Raw genomic sequence first — 26,172 nt, forward strand, 5'->3', positions numbered from 1 at the left:
GACAGCTGTTGTTAGTTAAAACTACAACTGCCTTGTTTTTAACAGACTAGTTGAGTGAAATTAAAGCTTTTTTTCCCAGTCAAGGAAAGCCTGAAGCTGTCTCACTGTACAGCATTTCATTGCGGATGAGAAGCTGTGATCTTCCTGCTACTTGCTACCGAGTTCAGTACCATGGCAGGCAGTAAGTCTTATTATTCTTGTGGATAGGTATGCCTAAAGTTTACATAAATATGAAAAGTAGACTATCTTTTCATGTCCAGAAGCATTTCAGACATACTGACACAACAGGGGTGGACATGTATCAGAGGCGCCATGGGGAAGCCTGCATTGCAGCTGACTTAGGTGCTTCCTGCCTTATGTACAGGTCAGGGAACATCATACTGCCAAGTTGGATTTCAGAAACTAGAATTTCATCTCTGAAAATCATCTGCTGGATGTAGCCACTTGCTTTCTAGAGGTTTTTTGTTGGTTGGTTGGTTGGTTGGTTGGTTGGTTGGGGTTTTTTTTTAAATTGGCAAAAATCTGGCCATTAGTCCTGTCTATTTCTGAAGTTCAGTCTGAAAACACCTCTCAAAGGAAGAGATGCACAGCTATTTCAACAATTAAATTCTAAAACTGAATCACAGTTGTCTGGCTGTCCTTTTGCTTTCCAGCATCCAAACTCACAGAATTGATCTGATTAAAGAATATTGAAGAAGAAAGTGAGGACAGCCAGTCAAATAATAGCTGAAGTTATTAGTGGTTATAGCCAGAATGAAATCTAATCAAAATAAACTTCTAAACAGTAATCTAAGGCATTAATCCATAAAAGACTGGTGAATGAGATAATCATGATAGGACAAGAACATGACAGGTGCACTCTTTTTCCCTCTGTACTCAACACCATGTGTCCTGTGTCCAGTTCTGGTCCACTCCAAAAAGACATTGAGGTGCTGGAGCTTGTCCAGAGAAGGACAACGAAGCTTCTGGAAAGTTGAGAGCAAAAGTCACATGAGGAACAACTGAGGGAGCTGGGGTTGTTTAGCCTGGAGAAAAGGAGGCTCAGGGGAGACCCTTTCACTATACACCTCCCTGAAAGGCAGTTGTAGCCAGGTGGGGGTCAGCCTCTTCTCCCAGGCAACCAGTGACAGGGTAAGAGGAAATGGTCTTAAGCTGGGCCAGGGGAGGTTCAAACTCTACATCAAGAAGAATTTCTTCATGGAAAGCATTGGAATGGGTTGCCCATGGAGATGGTGGAGTCACCATGCCTGGAGGGGTTCAAGAAATGACTGGACATGGCACTCAGTGCCATGGCTTAGTTGCCAAGGTGGAGATTGGTCAAAGGTTGGGCTCGATGATCTTGGAGGTCTTTTCCAACCTAAATGATTCTGTAATTCTGTGGAGAATTTTAAACATTGTAAGTCACTCTATTTTCCAACATTTCATTTGCTTTCATACTTTGCAAGGAGAATAGAGAGCTGGCTATGAGCAAAAGTAGAGGTAACTTCCTTTGTTCTTCATTAAGCTGCATTTTCCAGGGCCTTAATAAATGAGTCCAAGGTAAAACACAGCCTTCATGGACTCAAGTTTTATCTTTGCAAATGATTTCACACCAACTATAGTAGGATGCTAATGTGCAAAACAAATCAAGAGCAGTGGTTGCACTGCAATTGAGTTTTACGTGTTGGTCACTTGCAGCTGGTCACCTTTTCTTTGGGGACAGCATATCAAGGTGGGTTTGAGCCATGAGAGACTTCCTTCTTGAACAACAAGAAAACTGAGGTGTGATGATCTAGAAGAGAGAAGGAGGCCTGCAACATGGAAGATCCTGGAATAGTAAATTCTTGGATTGTGGGTGATTTGGCAAGTGTAAGAGCTAAAATCTCATATGCCAAATAGATATGTGCACTGTATATGTGTAAGAGAGGGAGGAGGGTGGGAGAAAGGGGGGGAGAGGGGGGCAGATATGAACAGGTTTGATAGTGGATTTCTTAATCTTGTCCATCCTTCTTTAAAGAGTGCTGCCATTCCCTTGAAGAAACCAAGAGACATCCTTAAAATGTAAAATGGAAATGGTTAAAAATGCTGGAAATGCTATTTAAGTGATTCTAGTAAATGAGGCCATTTTAGAAATTAAAAACAAGACATCAGTCTCCCTTTATTCCAGTATCTAGATGAGAAGGTGGGTGGCAGATGATTTGCCGTACTAAATGATACCACACTCCTCTTGACTGCCATAGGAACAAGAATTCATCATATCATAGAGCCCTGCTCCTGCTTGGGGTGGGAAGATGGGGCAGGGTCTCTAGGACTGAGATGTGCTAGAATCTGCAGTGACTGAGATGATCCAGTATTGGAGGGGTTGGCACCGTTTCTCCTTAATTTTCAAATCTTTCAGAGTCTGGAGTAAAAGCAGGCTCTGTTTTCCTTCCCCAATGATGGCTGATGGCTTCTTTTCTCTGGGTCTGTCAATCCTGACTGTGGTCTGTTTTACTGAAAGTACCAATTAAGTGGCCGAGCATTTGCTCTTCTTCCCAGATGGTTCCGTCTTCAATACGGGAAGCAGTCTGTGCTGTAGGAAAATGGGCAGGAGCCCAAGCTGTGATCTTGCTCCCATGTCGCTCAGCCTGACGTTGGAAGCTGCGTTAATAGTGGGATGTGCATTAACAGCGTAGTGAGCAGGAAGGAGCAGAACTGGGGCCAGGTGGGAGCCAGGGACAGGAGAAACCGCCTGATGCTGTTTTGTGCCTGGCTTGCTCCTAATCCTACTGACTGTTCAGCCTTGATGGTAGCAATAAACCTGAGTACCAGCTGTGCCTTCCCATGGGCTGCCATGCTATTTTCAGCTCCTGTGAAAATGAGGTATTTCCATTTTTTTCCTTTCTCTAATGAACAAATGAGATGCATTGATGCCCTACATAGTGATGCCTCCCCTCCTTTTAGCTCCATCTGTGTAAGATCCCTTTCAGTCCATTGCTTCCTTTAGATCTAGCACCTTGTAGTTCAGGGAAAATAGCTGAAAGTCTCTGCTTAATGACAAGATCTCCTGCAGCTTCCAGCTGCAGCACTGGGATTTTTATTCAGAACTTGGATTTCTGAGCATAGGCTTGATCACCCGTTCAGCATCACCAGTATGGCCCCACAGAGATTTTCCTACTGCATAGAAAAAATTTATTCTGAAAAATCTCTTATTTTCAGAATGTGTATTACAAACTTGCTGAAGAGCTGCCTCAATTATCCTCCCTATTTTTCAGAACTCTAAAGATGACAGTGGAGAAAATGACCAAACATGCCATGTTTCATGTGCTGTATGATCACTTCCAGCAGTTGGCATTTCAGGTTCTTCCTGGGCATTTAGTCTTTCCAGTCCTCAGCTGTACAAAACACAATGCTCTCCTTTCTATTACAGCCCGTATAGCATGCCAGAGAGGTTGCCTGAGCATAAAAGGGTGCACTAAATTATGTCAGTAAATCTATAAAAATGCCTTTATCAGTTTCTGGTGGACAGATCTGGTTTAAAAAGCATAATATGCTAGAGAGAGGGCTTAGCTAGGTGTCTGGCATGAATGAGTCAAAGTGTCCAAAGTATAGGTAGCCAGAAGATAGTATATATTTTTGATTAACAGATAGGTATTGAGTATTTTGAAAGTAGATATAAATCTCTTGTGAAGTTAAAAGGCTTAAATCTTTTTTGATACAATCCCTGAAATGGTAAGAAAGATAACTAAGACCAAAACAAGCCTATCATCTCGGTAATGGGAAGCAAACAGACATGTAGAGAAAATAGTTACTGTTATCTGTGACATGGCCTTCAGTTATTTGGCATGGGGCAGTCTATCATATTTTTGTCTCATATCTGTCACTTATTTATTTGTTGCTCATGACTGACTCCCAGCAGTGCATGAGATTGGGCTGATCAGGCTCAATCTGATGCACAGTGTATCTTAGACACCAGAGTTACTCATTTTGTCTACTACAAACACATCTGACTGGTCTTCAAGCCCCATGCTATGGCCACTTTGGTTTGTGTACTCAGAGTTCATTACATTTTTCTAGTTCTTCATTTTTCTTGGTGAGTTATTTTGTTAAGCACCTCATTTTGAGAGGAGACTTTTCATCAAGTCCTGTTAGGTAGTTAAGTTTTCTGCTAAGTGGGATTTTCTGATCTCCAAGTGGACTGGCAACAATCATCGTTAATGGGTAAGGAAGAGAATTTGGTTCTTCAGCTACAGCTTCACAGCTGGAAGCACTTTGACTGCAATACATCTCTGCACAACACAAAGTTGCTTCCAGTTCTAGTCACTAATTTCATCTGCTTTGAACAAGATTTGAAAGTTGGTTAGCAGCAAGTGCCTGTGGTAAGAGGAATGCCTACCTGCCATGCCTACTAAGCAGCACTTGGTTAAAGCAATGGCAGAATTTTATGTTGTAGTTATTTATACCCCTAGTTTTGTGTTCTCTACTTATTATTGTGGCAGTTGCTGGCTAAAAGAATAGGAGCACATGTATGTGCTAATATTGTATGTTGTAAACATTTTACACATGTATTCAATGGGGGTTTTTTATAGCTGGTATGTCATAAAGAAGCTTTTACATTACATCCTCTTTCAGGGAAAAGGCTTGTTCTCAGTTGTGGGTTTGTGGGTTTCTATTGTCAGTTTTCGTTGTTGGTATATAAAGAGAGGAACTGAGTCAAGGCTGTGAAACATAAAGTTGGAACTGAAAACAGTGACTTTAAATGCAGTAATTTCCCAAGCAAAGACATTTTAGTCATATTCCAATCAAATTTAGTTCTGATCAGCCAGTGGATGTTTTCATTGCTGAGACCTACTTTGATTCTTAATATAATTTCAGATTACAGCAAAACAGTGATTTTGTCATTAATTTGATCCAATTTTTTTAAGTAAAACAGCGAATTACAAGAAGAATCAGTTTCAAAATCAGCTGATTTTTTAAAATTATTGTTTTTTAGCAATTCTTTTTCATTCCTTAATATTTTAACTGGGCATTAATGTAATATACCTTGGTAAAATTACATGTAAAATACCTTGGTTGAGGTACTATTTGTACACTTAGTTTATAGTTTTTCATCACACCTTAAATGTTATTCTGTCACCATTAGGCAGGATCCTGGATGTCAGAGAGCTGAGTCAGGGAAGAAGATGTCTTCTGAATAAAGGTAGTCTGGTGCTTCCTCAAAAGCCACCAATCAGATAATCACCTTCTTCTGTGGGCTGGGAGTGCTGAGTTTAACCAACTACATTTATCCTTGAAATAATGTTGTGGGTGTCAATCACCCAGGCTGGGGTCATTCTGTCCCATGTACCTGAATGACCTAGGCTTGTTCTGTTACTGCACTGTCCTTCTTCCAGCAGCAGGATGCCCTGGGAAAGGGACTGGTCTTGAAGTTCTATCGTTTTGAGCTTTCTGCCATTTGGCCTAATCACATCTTTCTTCAGACTTGAGCATTGTGTTTACAAGATGATTCCCTTGGGTGAGTGTCTTCAGTATGTGCATGTTAGGAGGAGTACTACGTTCTTAGTCTTCGCAAATGAATTCAGATGTGCTCCCAAATGTATATACTTTATGCATTTGTACTCTTATATAGGCGCTTTTAAATAGCAATGCTAACTCATTCTTATGTGTGGGTGGGTGGTGACATGGATGAAGAATGCAAGACATAAAAGGGTCATTTGGGGCTCAGATCAGTTGCCTAAATGAGGCAACTAGAGCCATTTCAGATGCCCTGGAACATATTTCACCTGGGTGCCAGCTGTTGGTCCCTGGGGTATTCTGCCTGTGCTTTGTGACAGCGTATCAGCTACCCTATGCATCTCAAACAGCTTTGGATGCACCTGCTTAGACAACCAAATCGAGCTCTTTTTTGTCATCAGAGGTTGTCATTTTTGAATCCTGAAGAGATCCAGTCATGTTAAGTAATGTGGGAATCTCAGATTCCTGAGTAACTGCAGGTTTTTGGGCGTCTTCTGTTTGTGTTCTGTTTTGAACAGCAGAGAGTGAAAGTCACAGTGACGGTGACAAACTTGGACTCTGGCAAGGCGTGCATGTCAACTGTTGCCATGATTTACACCGGCCGCTCAGCAGCACAGGCTCGGGGCTCGTGGAACATGCTGTACTTGAATTATCTGGCTTAGAAATGCGCTCCGCTTGCCATTTGCAAGCAGGGACAGACAGAAGACAAACATTTCTTCCCCTAAATATGGAGCTTGTTACAGCTTAGTTGCTTGGCAATCCACTTGACTGTAAAATAAGCAGACTATTAAGCAATGCTACTGGTTTCCTTCCTTCTATGGCTTTGCAGGATATTCTGTGATCTTTGTGCTGTTACAGCCTTTGCAGCCATCTGTTTAACTGCGGTGGGGATAACATACTGCTGCCACGGGTCTGTCTTTGCAGACAGAAGCTCACTGCATTTTCAGGTGCTTCTCCTGTTGGTTTTTTTTTCTGTACGACACTGCATTTCTATTCCCACCACTTCCCTTTCTTCTTCTAAGCTTATTGTCAACATGTTGCTGCTATCTGTAATTACACTTGGCACTGGGAGAAGGGGAGACACTGAGTGAAGCAACTGCCTGTGCCTTCCCTGTAGATTTTCATGTATTAGTGATTGCCATGTATTATTATAATGATACATCTAGATACCTTCATCATTTATTTCCCTTGGACCAGAAAAAAATTCTTCTTTCTCAACCCTGTATTGACTAAATAGTAATTCTAAGTCGGTCCTTGGTGGGGAAAAATTGAACTAGCTGCTGTCAGGAAAATACATCCATTTCCATATCAGATTATATTTTTATAGCATGAATTTAAATTTATTTCTCTCCGAAGGTTCTTAGCCTTATATATTGTTATGTCTCCAGGGTGCTGGTGCAAAATAGGGTGTTCTTGTTAGAAATTCTTTTCTTGAAAGTAATTAACAGAACAGAATTTCAAGAAGGTGGCATAATGTGTGAGAAAGGGTAATACATTATTCTAGAGTGTAAGAAAATGTTAGAAACTCTACAGCTATGTATTAAAAATCTACGATATATATAAAAAGCTAAAATTCCTTAGGCATCAGAGTGACTGGCTTATTCCCAGCATCTGCACTGTGAGAGAGATCCAGGAAAGGCAGAAATACAGAGAACAATAGTTAATCAAGCAAATTTTTAGTCTTTAACAACTATTTCATTAGTAAAGATTCTTGTGAAGAAAAGTGTATTAACACCAAATGAAATGAACTGAGTAGATATACAAAATAAAGAAATTGGCTCTGAAACAGATAGGTTTTGTCTATCAGGCCTCTCTTTGCCTGGAATTAGGGCCTAGATGATGCTTTCTTCTGTTTGATGTATATGATTGTTAACAATAGCCAACATGCAAGGGAAAAGGTATCCAAGAACTGTTCATTCTGCTGCAACCACTTAATGATCCCCCCTGCATAGCTTACTGCTATTATGGTGACAGCGTTCTGAAGGCAAAATTAGCGAAATAGCTTTACATGGATGTGGGAGTTTTTTGGAATTGTTAACCCTGCCAGGGAAATGGCAGAGGCATCCCATTGCTATGGTGAAATCCTAGTCCTGCTAACGTCAGCTGCGTAACTTCCCTGGCTTCAAGATGAGCAGGTGGGTTTTGCCTGTGATTCCTGTCTGAGATCAAACACAGACTCAATGTTCATTAGTGATCCTCTCTAGATAAGTTTTCCCTTCAAAAATGTGAATTTGACTGCCCACTGTTTAGCAATGCATTTTGAGATCTACAATGGAAAGGACACTGAAGTGTTAAGCAAAATTTATTAGAAGAGATACTCTCCTCAGACCACTTGTTACAGTTGGAAAAAAGCAAGTATATTTCCAACCTTCAAGCCTTTCTGAAACAGAAGTCAGGTAACTGGCTCCTGTTTCCTCTGAGTTATAGAGCCTTTCTTTTGGACATCAAGTTTTGGTATCTTTCATGTTGTGGCTGCAGAGCTTTTATAATTGTGATGGCCTGAAGACAGAAATGAGATTGAGAAAGAGATTACAGTCACTTCATTAATTCTTTACCAGATGTCATTCCATCCATTCAGATACTGGGATTTGTTTAGATTTTCCTGGATTTGTCCTTTTTATTTGGGCAAAATAACATATCAAATATTGAAGTATGATGGCAAAATGCAAAGAGTTTTAAATGTGCTTAGAATGAGCAAAATGAGTATTTAGGCAAAGACTGGGAGATTTTAATTGGCAAGAGCTGTTGAGTTCTATTAATTTCTTTGTATACCTGCTTTTAGTCCTGTCTCATGATAGGCAAGCACCAATCCATGTACTGCAGATATAGGCAACATACTCTATATGCTGTTTTTTCATCAATATTTCATGTTTTATGGTAATGTGACTAAAAAAACCCAAAACCAACAAATCAGCAACTGGGATGCCCTGGCCATTCCCTGGAGTCCCAGTTTTCCTTGCAATGTGCATATATGACTTCATTAATAAAGCCCTCTTTATTAAATATCCAGAAGTTACTCTTCTATTAGTTTTATATTAGAAAGCACCATTATTGTGCTGCAATCTAGCAGCTGCACTTAATCCTGCTTTAGAAAGTGTCTTCAGACCAGACTAGAAACCTAAAAGTAGAACATCAGGATGAGCATAACGAAAAGGAGAACCAGAGTTTTGGGGTGCACTTCTGTCCCTTTAACTCTGATTGTGTCAGTATGAAAATTGACATAATATTAGGTTATTTGTGCAGGATTAGGAAGAGTTTTAATTTTTGTTTGTTAGGTGCTCTGAGCATTGAGACAAAAGATGGAAGTGCAAAAGATGGTGTTTATTAACCTTTTATAAAATCCTCATCAAAATTCTGACTATCCTCATTTGTTACAGGCTTTCACAATGTTGTAACTTATAAATTGAAAGTAATATCAGTATCAAAATAGAAAATACAAGTCTAGTTTGTTGGAAGATTTTTTCATTTATTGTTGTATGAAAGGCCAAAATATAGCAAATATGTTACTGAAAAGTTTCCTCCAGAAGAGATAAGACAAACAGATTGGGAAAATAATCCCATCAGTAAGATAGGTTATCTTTTCCATTTAATATGAGGAGTTCTCAACACAGTTTTTTTCTGTTCTGAAGAAAAATGTACCTTTTGAGGCCTTATTTTAGGCTGACAATGTCCTTTAACCTTGAAACAAGACAGTAAATTATCCCATTTTTTGTGGTTCAGAAAAAGAGATGTGAAAATACTGCTCAAGGCCATGAACCTAAAAACCACTGAGTGGCTGCACTCAATGACTTGTATGTATTACACAGTACAGAGCTGTCCTGAAGCTTTTGCTACTGGAGCAAACAGCTTTGGAGCAGTTCTTGAATTAAATCAAACAACCAAAATCTCATTAAACCCCTCAGTTTAAATAATAGTACAAGCAAATGCTTGGTGCTACACACAAAGGTTTAGCTGCTGAGCTGCTGGTACTCTTAGTTAGAGATGGAAAGCTAAAACCCTGGGCTGGAAGTCTGCTCCTTGAAGTCCATCTTAAGCATAAATTATTTGGGAAACTGCCTGGAGAATCTGTGGCTTAGCATCACATGAAAGTGGAGGAGGAGGAAGGAAAGCTGAAGTAAGAAAAAAAAATACAAGAAGTGAATTTTGGCTTTTCTAAGATATATTTTAACAAGTAGTCTTTTGGCATTAGAAGGTGGGTTATAATAAACCCTACTGTGTCACTCTTTGAATTGTGAGTCAGAAATGAAGTTACATAAGGTGCAGCACATGTTAGTGATGATATGAACTCTCGCTGTGCAGAGTGGTGGATACTCACACCTGCAGCTACGTCTCTGGCCCAGGCAGCCCTCCCACAAAAGGTGCTGTGCCCAGACAAGATACTGTGTGCTCTGTGATAAAGGAGCAGAGTTAGACCTCAAGCGCTTTGGCACTGAACTGGTTTTAACATCTTTCTAGGCTCTTTCTAAAGGAAGCAGGAGTGCTGTGGCTCTCTGATTCCCTGGTAGTGCAGCAGAGTAGCTGAGTCTCTTGGGATGGTATAGGAAATGGCAGTACCTGGGGGATTTTAACACAAGATCTAGGAAGAGTAGGCAAAAATGGCATGTGGATTTTCTGATAGACAGAAGTGCGGGCAAACAGAAGGCAAACCTAGATTTCACCATACATCAGGTTTAGGGGCCAGAGCCAGGGGTTTAGTAGTCCACTGCTATGAGTTGGATCCCTCTACACTGCTCCTCCTGCCGCTCGACATCACTCTTGCTAAAGGACCTTGTCCAGGAAGGCCTGCATTGTCCCTCACCTGGACTTGGCTGGTAGTGTGTGGCAACTCCTTCAATTACTGATTTCAGCTTCTTGGGGCTCCCTTTCAAAGCGAGGTTCAGTAGTACAGAGGCTGCTCTGCCTCGAATCACAAAAGGCAGCTACTGCTGCATCCCCAGGTTATCCCCATGAATTAGCACCCCTCCAGGAATCCCACTGCCTTCACCCCACCATGTGATACAAAAATCGATTACAGACTTTATTCTTGCAATAGAGCCTTGGCAGTGATGGTTTCCTTTCCTTCAACAGGGTTATTTTCCTTCAAGGTTAAAGGAATTTTTTATTCTTCCTTTAAATAGAATAAACATCTGCATTTCCTGATTCTATCCCTTTGCCCTTCAATTCTGTTTGTTCATCAACCACTTCCTTCTAGTTTCTTCCCTGCCTTTTTAGCTGAACTACAGGGATATCTGATTTCAGGGAAAGCTTTCCAAAATAATTTACTGAGCAATTGTTCTGTGTCAGTGGGAACTTTGACTAGAGTTTTGCCCATCTGCATTCATTATGCATTTGGCCCATTATTGTTTACCATACTACTAGATTGTAGAAGTGACAACTGCTGCTGAACTCTTCAGAAGTGGGTGCTGTTACCTATTCCTGTCAGAAAAGACACAAACAGAAGTTTTGTACTCAGGCTGCTTCTCCTTTTGAGACCATTTCCAATGCATGTGGATGGGATGGGAGAGGAGAGGATAAATCTACTGTGCTATGTTTGAATGACATTGCAAATTGAAACTAAATTGAGCTAAATGACAGAATGAATAATTTACAAGTCAAGGAGAAAGGATATGCAGTGGAGGCAAGGAAGTGGATGCACATCACAAAAGTGGAGGCAATAAGAGGCTTTAAAACTACTGCAGCATGGAAGAAAGTAAAAATGGCCTTGTGAACTGGACTCTGGTATGCTGGGGAAATTAACTTACAAACTGCAGGTGTGCCCTGAAGAGATGGAAGAACAAATTCAGTCCTTTCAACCCGTGTGACAACTGCAGGTAATCTGATGTATGGACAGCACTTTGGTTCCACTCGCGCTGGCCTCAAGCAAAAGATCTTAATGGGCCCATCAGCTAGCAGAGGCTCTGCTTTCCCTGTCAGCTCTGTGCAGGGCTCCTAGTGATAAACAATTCTAAAGAAAGGGAGTATAACTGTGGTGAAAAAATTTCTGTCTGCTCACAGCAAAACAGAAAAATCAGTAGTGGTTTACTCAGAAACAAAACAATACATTTCAAGACTGTCAATAGAGAGTTCAGGTGTTTCATTTTATTTGTCAATTTTGCTTTCCTTTTTTCTGCTTTTTTAATCTTATCAGTGAGGATTTGGCAGAACTTGCTTAGCTCCATATGAAATAAGTGCGAAACTGCAGGATAAAAACTCTGTTTTCCTTCTGCAGCTGAGCTCAAGGCAAGCTGTGCTCCTTGGTACCAGTGTGCTCTGCATGCAGGGAGTTTCTCCAGCCCCTGAGAACATCCTTGTCCACTTCAGTGAAGAGGTCCTTTGTAACCACTCCTCAGGAGCTTATTTTCAAACACCCAGGCAGCAGGCTGTAACTCAGGATGATTTGCTTTAATTACTCATTTGAATATCTGTGTTTACTTGTAATTTTGCCTCAGTAATCCTCAGCTTGCCTAATTTGCCAGAATTTCCCAGAACTTGAGTATGGGCAAAATGTCAGTGACCTTTTGAGGAACTTCAGTTCTCCTGATACATATCCATGTAGTCAGCATTTTTTCACAGCCAAGCAGCATTGAAGGCAGTGCAACTGGCAGATGGGGCAGAGAGAGTTTTCATTTTCTAAACAATGTCCTCTTGCCTTTTTTTTTTGCTTTACCTCATAGGAACAATCAAGCATAGGATTAAAAATGTTTCCTTGGTTTTGAAAACCAGTAAGAGCAACATACTTAAAACTGCAGCAAAAACAACTGCAAGTTGTCTGCCCAACTCTGGTTTGAGACTAACTAATCTCTGAGGGATTTACCTATTTGGTGGTATTAACTTAACTTGGGAAAACCGGCAATATTAAATTAAATTGTGGAAACTCCTACAGGAAAAAGCCCCCAGCTTTAGGGAAAAGATAATGATTCTGTGCTATTTAGTTAATTATCAAAAAAAATGAGTGTACTTCATGAGCAACAAACCTGGAGTAGTTTCCTTAGGAGTTTTACTTCTCAAAAAAAGGCAACCACCATTTTGGAGAAGTCTAAAAGCCTATTATAACATTTCCATTTCAAGAGGTGCATTTTTCCCACAAAACCATGTTTATAACTCATAAGGTAAAAAATACTAGATTTATTTATTTAATCCAAAAATTAATTGTCCTTGGGGCAAAGTACTTGTCAATGGAAAAAAAAATACAGGTTTTGAAAAACAGTTACGTATTTTTTTTAGTGTTATGCTTCACTGAGAAAATTGTGGATGTTTTTGGGAAAGGGTTAATTTCTTTATTGAAGTATTTATGCAACAGTAAACAAATCTTGCTCCACTGCATGTCAGACAAATACATTTTTTAATACAACTACAAGATGGTAACATTACTTGATACCATTTCAAGCTCACAGACCTGTGGTATTTCCCGCCTTTGTCTTCTGCTACCAGTATCAACTCTGAGCTTGGCTTTGCTGGCAAGCTGCAGTGTCCTGTTTCCTTCAGGCAGCAAAGCCTTAACAAGCCCAGATGGTTTTCCTTAATTCCTCTAAATGATGTTTCCTTTTTTCAAAGTTTGGGATCTTCTTGCTCAGTGGCAGCTCTTCACCATGTGAAGGATTAATTGTATAGTATGAAAAAGCTCTTCAAGGGACCCAATAGTGCCAGTGTTGCTGGAGCTCAGCGAAACCTCCTTTGGGGAGCTGTTTTTCTTTTTATAAAGTAACAAAGAAAAGAGGGAGCTCATAGCCAAATACACGGAGACCCAAACACAGCACAGCAGGTTCTACGTAGTCTTTTTCTGCTAAAAGTGAGCTTTTTAGTCTGCAAAGCTGTATTAGCTTTTTGTTCTAATCACCTTTACATACCCTCTCATGCTGTAGTTTATCTCCCAGCCCCTTTATATGTAGTGAAAAGCAAGCAAGACTGTTCACAGACCACCATGGTGTAGACTACCATGCTGTCCTGGGACAGACTGGACCTAGATCAGGTCTGCTGGAAACTACTGGATGTAATGCCTTCCTTTGGATACAGTCAGCTATTTCGGAGGGTGACACTACCAGAATCAGTCCTTGGAAAAGGCCAGAGCAGTTCACTTTGCTGGGGTTTGGGAAGGTGCTACATGTAAATGAAGAGCCTAGTAGGGGGGCCAGAAATTAGTGCAAAGATCTCTGGTGTGTTTGCACACAAAAGGTTACTTAGGTCTCTTCCCAAAGCACAGTCAGGGATCTAAAGCCCCAAAGCACTGCACTGAAAGACTGCAGGCAAGCCAGCCATGAAGCCGGGAGCAGAAGCCAAGATCTATTGCAAGTTCGATGTTGCTCTAGTATTATATATCCCTAAGCACATCCCTCTAATGGGAACTTCTAGCCAGAAAGTCAGCTGCCCTCTTGGTGGTATTTTGTGCTTTGAATAATGAGCAATAGGGGTTTCGTTGGTCATTTAAATGCTACAGTTCCAAGTGCTTAAACACACTTAGCAGGTTCTGAATGTCTCTGTTTCTGAGCCAGTGGCATTTTGAAAAGCATTACGTTAAGTAGCTTCCTACTCATAATTTTGCATTCCCTCTTTGAGCTTTCTGTACCAGAGCCCAGTTTGAATGTATTGCTGTATTGATTTTGGTATTCCGCCACTCTCAAAGTTTTGTTCTGGATTTTTCTGCTGAAGCAGTTGCTCATTCAGATGTGTGTTCTGAGGGGAATTGGCTCCACGTGCCACACACTTGGAGGTCACTTTCCTATCACTCTCCCTCAAAGGCCAGATAGAAAGCTAGCTCCTGACCACAGGTGTAGGGACAACTGGGAGTGGATTGGAGGTTCCCCAGCTGTTGAATCCTTTTGCACTGGCATTCCCCTACCCAAAAACCCCCCTAGAAACCTTTGGTACTTCATTAAGAGAAAACATGGCAAGTTTTAGCTTTATAGACAATTTTTCCAGGGTGATCTAAATAGGTCCAATTAATGGACAGCAGAAATATTCCAGTGCAGTGATTATCATAATTAACCACCAGCATCTGAGGATTAACATAGCCATAGTTACTAGTCCTAGATACACTAGCATGAGCAGAAGAAGAATAAGCAGATGCAACAAAACCACAGCATTTTGATGGGCTGTTTTTGCAGCGTGGCCTTCTCTGGTCACCAGGTGCAGTGATGAAGTAGCACTCAGTCACGTTTGGAGATCAGCAGAAGCAACAACCACCGCATGTTCTCAGGTCTTACCAGCCCTAGAGAATGGAAAGCTGAGCTCCTGAGATTTGTCTCACCTCCGTGACATTGCCTGCCTCACCAGACTTTGAAAACCGCTTTCTAATTGTAGATGTTCAATTTGAGCCATATTGGCCTGATTTCTGAGGAACTCACTCAAGTCAGTGTCAAGGGGGGACTTGCAAAGAGGATCTTCAGCCATTACCTGCCTGTTTTCAGACCCACATCTGCATGATGAGTGGAATGGAAGGGCAGAGTTTCTGACCAGCCGTGCTTCTGGCACGCCCTCCCTTTAGCTCAACATCTTTCTCACAAGCCAGTGTGCAAAAAACCTGTGCAAAAGCCAAGACACAGACATAATCACAAAGATAAATACTTTTGGGGGTTTTTAAAGTTGCTTTCTGTATCATCATTTCTAGAATCCAGCTACAGTTTGATACGGTATGACATGCAGAGTATTTCCCTAGAGTTATTTACTAAAATGTGGGGGTGTGCTCTTCAGCTCCTTGATGTCCACCTGGAGAATTCAGACAGGTAAATGAGCATTTACTTTCACACATTCCCAGCTGGATCTAAACGTGGGAGCTTCCAAATGCAGCTTTGAATTTTCAAGTTGGAGATGATACAGTATAAGAGTGGTGCAAAACAGGGATGAGAACACAGGTTACACTAAGTTCTGTGCAGGTGTTACTTCTCATGTGAGTTTCACATCTACCAAGGGTGCTACATTTGGCTAATTTAGTCAGGCATTTTTCACTTGTCCCTCCATGGTGGTTGGCTTTAGAGGAAAAGAAACCTGACAGTAGCTGGCAGGTAACTCACAGTGCTGGGGTTAATGTATTTGTGTGATGTTTCTGAACAGCCCCACTGCTGCCACAGGTAGAGTACCAGTTAATCAAGTCCTGTCTGCAAGTCCTGCCCCACTCCTCCTGTGGTCCTTCCTACCTGCATGAGGAGAACCACCTCTGAAAAGATTCAATAATTTTAAACAGAAGAAAGGAAAATTAAAGAAGACACTTTGGGACAGAATGCTCTTTCAGTTATTTTAAGCCAAGTCAGCCACGGTCTTGTTTGGAATTAAAACCATCAAATGTTCAATAAGAAAAATAGAGGTTGTCTTGCACTGCCTTTCCTCATGGGATTTCATCAAAGGCTAAACCAAATAACATCATTATTGTTCATGCTAATGAGGTAGACTAAGTGGCATTTAATTTGTCTTCTCATGAAACAAACCAAACTTTAAAACTATGGACGGTCTGGTTTTGTCTAGTGGACACACAGGACCGTTAGAGGAAATGGCACTGGAGAGAGACTCACAGCCTGTGGGGGACAGGAGGACCACCCCAGCCACAAGATGATAATTTTTTAAAAGTCTAACTTCATGCTATGTGTCCATAAGGCTGTGTGAGAGGGGTGCTCCCTCGGACTCCACTGCATCATTTGCTGTGCATTTGGTTGGAAATTCTTTCTCTGGAGCTCATTCTACTGAAAATCTTTATTATGCAAAATTCCACCCCCCCGCCGAAGTTTGTCTCCTTATCAGTCAGGTCCTGAATGCAGATTGCTGTTCTGTCTGCAGAATTACTGCAGAGCCTTTTCCATTTTAATAAGTGTTGGCTATCCCAAGGCTGGTAGACAATGGAAATTATACAGCACTTGTCAAACTTGCTGCTGTGCTTTCTTTGAAATACCCCAAAATGGAGGCAAAGAGGTAAAAGTTTTCTACTTGCCTTGTCTTCTTTTTCTTTTGCTACAATTACTGTGTGAGTCACACAGTGTTAAGAATATTTTGAAGGGAAAAGTTGATTATTAGATACATAGCAAAAATGAATCACTTGATGGAAAAATAATTTTCCCCTCCTTTTTGTGGCACATTACCCAGTCCATCAATTCCTGGAAAAAAAAAAAAAAATCCCTGCCTCATATAGAAATTTATCATAGGTTGAAATTTCTTATGGGAAAAAAACAGCATGAACATCTTATTGATTTTGTAAGTTTTCAGTGACAGGATAATGATATCAGCTATTGTAGATCTCCAGGGAATTTTCATGATGCTGCTGGCTCTAATTACGAAAGTGTTTTCTAGTCACCTCTATTCCAAGAAGCGCCTTGCAATTTCTTGTATGCAAAGAGATCACATCTTAAAGACTCTCAAAATAGATTTACTGTATAGAGTCAGGCTTCCAAGGTTAGGACAGAAATGTCTGGAATAGAATATTTCTCCAGAATTTAAAGGAAAAAAAAATGCTTTTAAAAAAATGTTTAGTCAATATACAAATTTCAGCCCAACTTTCTGATTTTTCTTTCATTGCTGAGATAATTTCGTTTGATGCACAAATCATGGTGCTCCTCATCTTTGTATGCCTAGGAATGCAACACACAAGCAAGGATGAAAAATGTAGCACTGCTCGTATCTGTTGGTTTAGTGCTCCTATCAAGTCCTGCCTGGAACAAAAGGAGGCTGCAGGGCAGCTGAGGGTGCTTTGTTCATGTGTCTCTTTTGTCTTAGCATGGGAATTAGCTCCTCTGAGAGAGGTTCCTCGATAATGGGAACCCATGGGATGTTTTCTCTTTTGTGGAATGCTGGTGAAAACTCTTTGCATGATTTGTCTCTCTAGAGTAGATTAGACTTTGTTATCTGTGGCATTGGAATTAATCACTGTGGCAAACTTTAGTTTAGGGTATTCTTTACACAGCTAATGAAGCAACATCAAAAAGATTTAATGGTGCAGTTACCTCCCTGAGTGTAGCATGAAAGAAGAGGGCAGAACATACCCATTCCATTGAGAGAGCTGTACTGATCTGGTTCTTGGAACAAAAGCCTTTAATTTTCTTAAATGACTCTAGATAATTAGGTTTAGTAATTGGCTTTTGTTTTAATACAGCTTTGAAAGGCTAAACCATATAAATCTGTGTAATGCCTCAGAATAATCAGCAGTTAAGGTAACAGGTACGTTTAACTTTGCAAGGAGTGCCTGTCCGAACTGAATAAAGATCTGTCAGTTCAGTTACGTGAACGGTTGATGTTAAGAGTAATTTTGAAATAGGGATTTCTTTGAACACTTTGAGGTGCAGAGTGGAAAAGAAGGTATTTTGTTGCAGTGTTTAGGTACATTTTTGCAGTGAAATATATTACTATTGATTTTCGGTAGAGCCCAATTGCTGTCCACATTAAATTGAAGACCTAAAAGACTTTAAAACATCTACCTGATAAACCGTGCAACAGCCATACTCTTGCTCTACTCCTGCTTTCTCTTACAAGTGTGTATCAAGAGAAGGTAGAAGATGTCTATGCGTAGTGATACTCCGCAGTCACCTGAGAGACCACTGGGGAATCCATCCTCATTTGGCTGTTGCATCATATCAGGATTTCTTTTGCTTTTGTGTTTGGGAATTCGGTGATACACATGCTGGTATGTGTGTGATTAGAAAAGGAAACCGCAACCAAATTGTGAAGGTGCTCTCTCCAGTATCAGGACTGGTTCTGCCTACAAAGACATCCATCACAAATCTGAGAGAGCACTTCCTCATGCAGCGCAATGCTGAAGTAAAAATTAAGACAAGGATTCATATGATTCTTGAAACTAAAATCTGTAGGGGAGATGTGTATAATGACAATGTTTCAAATCAATTTGCAAGCAACTTGATTTTAGAAGAATTGAAGTTGAAAGTGTTGCAAGAGAATTTGACTGACGACCAAGCAACAACATGATTTTGCACATTCACATCTCTAAAAATCCAAGTATTAATATCTCTACTCAACATGTCATTGCTCATCCTTAATGTCTCATTCTTATTTGACCCAGTCTTTCCTTTCCACTTGTACATTATTAATATCACGAATCTGCTTTTAGTGTTAGGACACCATGACGGTCATAAAGAAATGCACAGTAGTTCAATCCCTGATAGCTAAGGGCTGCAAGGGCCCAGGAAGTGATTTCTCCCTCGTTTTCTTTAAATGGAAATGCTGTGGGGGTTTTGTTGGTTTGGGGGTAGGGGACTGGAGGGGTTTTTTAGAAGAGTTTTTGCTGCCAACTATTAGCAAATCTTGGTGTTCATGCAGCATGCTCTGCAGTTAACAGGAGCTGTGTAATTAACTCATGTCACCACTGCATTGTGAAAGCAAGAGCAAATGTCCCTGTCCCTTGGCAGGGGTAACTATGTGACAGAAAATTTGCATTATAATAGCGGCTTGCATTGGGGAAAGTTGATCTTTTCTTCATACTTTTACTCTCCCCAAATCCACAAGGTAGGGAGTTCATGATCTCAGACAAATGGAATAGCAAAATACTGTGTTTGAGTCTCGTTACACTAAGTCGGCTTTAGTATTTAAATTCCCAAGACAGAATGCTTTCCTTGGGGTGGGTATAGTTATAGTGTGTCCTCTGCCTGTATGTCCAACCTGTCTGTTCCTGAGGCATAGTGTAGCTGTTGGCCATAGCAGGACATTCGGGGGAAATACAGTGGCCCTTTAGTAGCATCTTCTGTTAAGGGTTTAATAGTTTGTGAGAGGTGGCTTTGGGGTGCATTTGATAGCAAGGAATAACTTGTGGACAGCATCTCTTCCTAAATGACCAAAGCTGTTATTGTTGGCAGTCTTATTTCTCCCAGTGAAAAGGTACTTCTGACATGCAAAGCATCTTTTGCTGAAGTAAAAATAGCCTTTGTTTACATTCATGTTGCCTGTGTCATTTCTTGTGTCTTTTTTACTTTTGCTGTTCTTGTCTCTATCATCTTCTTTCTATGCATGATAATTTTTATTGCTGTTCAATTTTTAAATTTTCTTTTAACTCATCTCTGTATTTTACTAGTCTACCTCTAACCTGGTTTTCTTTTCTTTTTCCTTTCCCAACTCCCAATAGGGTCTTAAGTGCTTTTTTGTCTCACAGATCTGGTTTCCTTGATGCACCTGTATGCCCTTCTGCCCTCAGCCCTGTGTTGGTTCTTATCTCTTATGAGTTACCTTTCCCTGTATACTGTTCACAGTGAGGATGAGCAAACTTGCTGTAACAGGCTAAATGCACTCTGAAGGATGCAGTGTATTTGTCTAAGTCCCAAAAGTTCCACAGCCAGCGCAGACTAATTCCTGCTAGGAGTGAGACGAGTTTTGATCGATACAGTAACTTCTGGACATGTGTGCTGGATATAATTTGCTCAGTAGGCAATTGGGTCACAAAACATTCTGGAGAGAATGTTACAGTTGCCATTTTCAAAACTCTATTTTTCAGTTATAAGTAAATGAACTTGAAAGTTTTTGACACGTAACTCGTTCTGTGTTTACTACCATCTGCTCTTTCTTCTCTGTGGGCTATGCTTTGTGGCCAAAAGCCTCTCCCATCACACCAAATTTTTCTCCAGAAGACTGTCCCTACTCACTTTCCCTTTTTACTGTGTTCTTCTGTTGAAAGGGAAAACCTGCATTTAAGATGTGGAAACATGGAAGAGAGAGTGTGGTGGTCTTCCATCCAGAAAGTTCTATTTCCCTAATTTGAAACATCTGTATGGGCAGAACTTTGATTATGCACAACTATGTAGTTAATCAGAGTTGAAGTAATAGGAGGCTTCTGGTACATCACCATCTTCTCTCACCTGGGTTCTGATCCAGCGGTAACTGAGAGCAGCAACAGACTCCTGGCCATTAGTGCAGGCTCCAGGCATCTGAATGCGACTCTCATTCAGCCCCATGCCTTTAGGACGGGACTGGGTGCTTGAACAAGTGAGTGGGTGTCTGGATTTCCTTGTACACAGATAAGACACCAGCTGTTTCTGACTGGAACGGCCACATGTTTGTTTACAGGTGAGAAATTTTTTAAAGTTTTGAAAACAGATCTAGACAAAAGGCCTTACAGAAGGAAGCTGCATAGCATCTGCAACAAGTAAATGGAAAATCTCTCTGCAGCATTCTGAAATGTTTGAATGCTTACTTCTTCTTTGGTAATTTCTTTAAGAAGTCTGAAGAAGTTAAAAAAATCTTGTTAGCTTCCCAGGGAAAATCCTGGTAATTGGTAGAAGTTGTTTTGTTTTTCTGAGACAATACTCTCTGCTAGCTTTAAATCTGATGGAGTTTGTATTTGTATTTGGGGTTTATATTTATATTTAGCTGGAGATCATCAATTAGGCATTATGAAATGCATAATTCAGCCTGACCCTAGTACATTATAGTTAACACTCTTACAAGGGAGCAGTTGAGAGTTCAGAAAGTTTACGTACAAACAGTTCAATTAAAGTCAAGAGTATGCAGTGTTTCATACTCAGAGAGGGAAAGTTTATATATTTAGTAAAAGAAGTTTATTGAACTTAATTTTGCCCTCTTCACTGACACTTTGGTAGAAGAGTTCTTCATTGCTGCAACAACTTTGGATTGGGGAGCGTCATTAATCCAAACAGAGGCCCCTATGAAATAAGCCAGTCACTGCCCTGTCTTCTGTACCACATTGGAACAGCAGCCTGAATGGATGGTTGCAGTGAAAAGAAATTGAATTGCTGTGTCAAAGGTCTCCAATGATAGGTTTCTTTGCTTCTCGCCTGTCTAAGGGATTTGGAGCTCTTGGCACTGGTGTTAAAAAAGTTTGCATCAGTCTGCATACCAAGAAGATATTATGGAGGGCAGAGGCAGAAAGTGCAGCAAAATTTCTTAGTGACTCAGATATTATAGCCATGATGGCTTAAGGACTGGTAATGCACTAGAAAGGCTCTGTGACTATAAACTTGTATATATTTTCTGGCAATTTGTTCTTATAAAATTAACTATTGTACCCAGTTATATTTTTATTTATTTATATAAGTTAATTTTTATATTATTTATTTATGCATAATATAAATTTTATTTAACAAGGTTATTGAAATATATATAATTTTAAGTGCATTTTGAGATAACATTCTGTTTCAGGATGCTATTTTTCCTCTTAAAAATGCCATAAATTATGCACTCCTATCTTTGCTTTACCTGTTTGTGTATATGATTTATGTTACATTGCAATTAAATTTTTATTTGCATCTTACTGTACACTTACATCACCTCACACTCAGAAGTAGGTAATGGGTCTGTCATTGTGTAAGATCTGCATGTGGGAATAGTTGGTAGTTTGCAGTGCTCCCTCCCCTAGTGACCTTCTAATGTAATTAACTGATGCAGCAGTTAATATGGTACTTCTAGGAGTTTAACCCCAGTATTTCCCTTCTACTGTGGTTCCTCACATGCTTGAAATCTGAATGCCTCAAGACCTTGAAGAAATTTATAAAGCAACAGTGGGTTTTTATCATCTTGAGTGATACATTTTACATGTTTCAAGGATTTTATTACTAGAAAAATACCTGGATTTTCCTCTCGTGTTTATTCCCAGGTTCAGGATTAATCACAAATATTGGAAATGAATAACGTGAATAACAGGAATGAAATGGCATCTGCTTTCAAAAATATTTCAATCACCTCTTTTGATTAGTCTCAGCTGGGAATGTTAGATATTACTTTTGTAACTTGTCTGCTCTGAATTGAATAGGATGTAAATTCATCTCTGTGAACATGCGCAGTTAACAATGAAATAACAGTCCTTTCCTAGATAGTACATAGAAGGATGGAATGATTTACCAGTGTAACTTAGGCACTTCTGAAAATGTAAATACACCTTATTCTGGATGTCTCAAGTATTATTAAAATGAAAGCAATAAAGAGAAGGGAAGAGAGAGGGGGTGGGAATTTTTAAGGCCAGGAGTCTCTCATAAGTAGACATGTTTGGCTTTTTTAGACAGAATTTATAGGTCATGCTGGTTTTCTTTAAAAAAATACAAAACAAGCTGTACTAACACACCTAAAATAGATTATTCACTGTCAAAAGCCTGTGCAAATAATTGGGATTTGACAGTAATTTCAAACGAGTTGCCACTGTAGGAACACCAGGCAAGTTCCTTTGTCTAGATACTCATTACATGCCCTTTTTAAGTCCTACCAAGTTACAGACAAGAGATGATATTCCAAACTGAATAGCTGCACCATTTTCCATTTGTGAACAGAAACAGGCATACACTGGAATTCAGAAGAAATTACATACAGTACTACCTTTTGCTGGTGATTCTACCTGGCTTCTTTATTCTGCAGTCATCTGCTATTGTCTTCAGCTCACATTTCTCAGAAATCTCTCTCTGCTCCTCAATCCTGCTACATCATCAAATGGAATACACAGAAGAAAAATACTACTATCCAAATTAAGGCAGATGGACAGGTAGCATTATCTAATGGCTCTAGTTTACTGCACATACTCAGGAACCCTGATTCCACAGCGGGGTGGAGACATTGGATATGATAGTGATTTCTTCAGTGTCATAATGCTGACCATGAAGAAATGCTCCCGTTTGGATAATATCACAATGCAAAAGTGGATTAATTTTTACTCCTGAGATTAATTATTATGAGAACTAGGCCTTGATGTAGTTTCCACTGAAACAATGATTGAATTCTCACTGACTTCAGAATAAAAATAGTCAGATCACACATGCTTAGTTTTACTGTTTTGGAGATATGTTTCTTAGTAAAAGTGTTTCCTTAGTAAAAGTGTTTCCTTTTGTTAATAATATTTATGGAGACAAAGGGATTGGGAGAGTAGCTAATAATTGACTAAAGGTGACATTTTTCATCATGAAATAGAAGATTCTTATATTTAATGAGTGGGAAAAAGAATGGCCAAAGGATTAGAGAGATACAGTCCAGATAAACAGCTCTGGTCGTTGAGTGCACCTGTATCAAATCTACTGAGTTATTCCAGTTATCTGGGAATCTGCCCCATACAATCTAAAGGCATCTGGCATCATATCTGTTCATCTTGCCAGTTCCTGTGACTAAGTTGTAAAAGTGAAGAATTGCAGCAGCCTATAGTAAAGAGGGTAAAGGAGCACCAGTATATGTGCAGGCAAAGAAGCAAGCAGTAACACAGGTGAAAATTATAGATAAATAAAATCCAATCTCCATTCACATCTGAGAGTTTCTCTCTAAACCAGTATACATTGCTTGTAGAAGAGTGGTGACACAGGAAAGCTAACAGCATTTCCTATGAGCCCTATTCAATCTACACCATCCATGAGCTCCACAGAGCTAATTTGTTGAGAGGGCTCTTCCAAGTGGGCATGCATTTCCCAAAGCAATTTTTATGGATGGAAGTCAGTAATAATATTTAAAGCAAATAGACTATATCCTTATTAAATGGATATGCTTATGTGGAATCTTCACAGTAGACTTAGATGGCTCACAGCTTTGAAAATCAAATTATCTCCAGGGTAATGAGAAATTTTAATAGGAAAAATTCCAGCATTCCATAGGCTTTGAAGCTGTGGTGGAAGAGTAGAAGAGAAAGCTCCTCTGTAAAGTCTTTTGCTGCCTGGCTTTTCATGTTATTGTTGGCACTGCAGTAGCACTGTGTTACAAGGTGGAACATGGGCATCAATATCCCATCATAGCATATTCTCCCTCAGGAATATCCTGACCTAACCAAAGGAAGTAGTTTCACTGGCAGTCTGAAATTTCCCCAGTGACATAGTTTGAGTATGTCTCTGGCTTAACGTTTGCATTCTAAAATGAGGAATGTTTCTTCTAAAAGACTCGTGGTAGCTGGCAAAGCCAAAGCTATTTCAGTCTCTCCATTCCTCTTCCTACTTAGTGAGTGCTGGGGCTGAAGAAAGCAGGGACTACTATTTCAAAGTCTGCTTTTATAGGGAAGGGAAGGGAAGGGAAGGGAAGGGAAGGGAAGGGAAGGGAAGGGATGTAGCTGTGTTGCACACAGCAGTGTTGAGAATGTGATGCTGCTTTACACTAGCTGAGAATCTGGCATCCAACTCATTTGGAAGGGAAAATGTACAATGGCATTAAAATCCACCAGACTTGTTCTTTACTATATCAGCTTGGTGCTTAATGTCACTTCAGTGGACTAGGGAAGGACAGTTCCGTTTTAACACCTTATGGCTTCTTCAAGAAAAAAAAAACAACACAGAAAATAAGCTGCCAAAACCCAAACAAAGCAGCTGAATTGCAGGGCTTTAATCTCTTTTAGTGATGCATTTCTGGAAAACTTTTTTTTTTTACTGGTTGTGGAGAGTGAATCATATGTTTGATGATTTATATTCTGCTGTTGTTGTCTCCTCTTCATTTTTTGGCTTCATATTATTTAATTTCTGTTAAGTGTTATTTCTAAAGAGAACAGAATGAACCGAGGGCCTCACACCTACATATCCAGATCTTTCATCAATGTTTTTTAATGACTAATAGCCTGCTACAAGCCTTTTAAATTTACCTGCTAACTATTGTCAGTTCCCTCCCCAGTCCTGGATACATGTACATATACAAATATATATGTGTGTATATACATAAATGTGTATGTATGAGAAATTCTTTGGCACTGGTTGAGACCAGTAGGGTTGTTCAGGGTTATTCTAACCCTTCATGTAGTTTAATAGGGGATGTTTTCATTTGTAAAAGATGAAAGTGATGGAAAGTTGAGTCTTCTTTAAACATCTAGAATTTAGTAGAAGTCTAGTTCTCTCTAGTAGCTTCCGTAGAGCCAAAAACCTAGAATATTTTATTCTCTTAAGGCCAGCCATAGGGATTTTCTATGAGGGATAAGCATGACTACCTGGTGATTTTCCCAGCAGCTTTCAAGATGGGATATGACTAGAAAAGCCCTTTGGATTTCCAAAAGCCCATACAGGTGGAATTGCTCATCTGACTTCACTTCTGCCCTAGATTTCAGATAATCTGGACAGCTATCATGATTTTCACCCCTTTTTAACAGAAAGCTAGTTAGGTCTTTTTCTAATCATTTATTCACTGTTGTCATGCTGAGTGGTTCACCAACTTTAGAGCAGTACAATGAGTTAGGAAAATGCAATTATCCTCTACTTTGTAAGTGATGAACCAAGGTAGTGAGAAGTAAAAAACTTTAAAAAACTTCATCAAGATCTACAGGATATTGAGACAATTTTGAATGCAGGACATGGAGATAGACTTCTAAGATTTCTAACTGCAATGGAGTAGCAAAGGCATATAGTAAAATGTTTTCCATATATGATGGGAAATCCTAAACTCTGTGTCAGTAGAGCACTGACTGAAATAGGAAAGTCCCAGACTTGTGTGCAACTGTTTTCCAATGCCTTGTGATTGACCTTGTTGTGAAAACAAAATTCTGCATGTGGCAGTCTAATGCTCTATCGCATGTTAGGCAGATGGGACAGGATGTTATTTGAACTGTCTTTTTTATCAAAGTTAAGGTAATAACTTATCTGCAGTTGAGAGGAGGAAGGGACACGTGGAAAACATGTCCTGCTCTTGTACTCATGGTTTCCTCTCTTTTCTTTTTCAGTGAGCATGTTTTTGAACACATTAACCCCCAAGTTCTATGTTGCCCTGACAGGCACATCCTCATTAATCTCGGGACTTATTTTGGTAAGTACTACATCTATTAATATCACTTTACAACTTGATTTTGATATCCAGAATTGTATTTCAGGCTTCATGCAAATTAATAGGTGTCTTTTTTTCTTCTATACACTTATA

The 26,172-nt window shown here is 39.8% G+C and overlaps 1 protein-coding gene across 2 annotated transcripts in view; it reads left to right on the plus strand.

The window, feature by feature from the left end:
* Positions 1-26,172, plus strand: part of ST7 (suppression of tumorigenicity 7) — a 143,113-nt gene that overhangs the window by 49,599 nt on the left and 67,342 nt on the right. For both annotated transcript variants that reach the window (XM_042018085.1, XM_042018086.1), the window contains exon 2: positions 25,979-26,061. In XM_042018085.1, the coding sequence (XP_041874019.1) occupies positions 25,979-26,061 (83 nt within the window). The remainder of the gene's footprint in view (positions 1-25,978; positions 26,062-26,172) is intronic.

This window comes from Corvus kubaryi, unplaced genomic scaffold (assembly GCF_017639235.1).
Source record: "Corvus kubaryi isolate FWS band 111438036 unplaced genomic scaffold, C.kubaryi_AGA036_p1.0 137, whole genome shotgun sequence".
Lineage (NCBI taxonomy): Eukaryota > Metazoa > Chordata > Aves > Passeriformes > Corvidae > Corvus > Corvus kubaryi.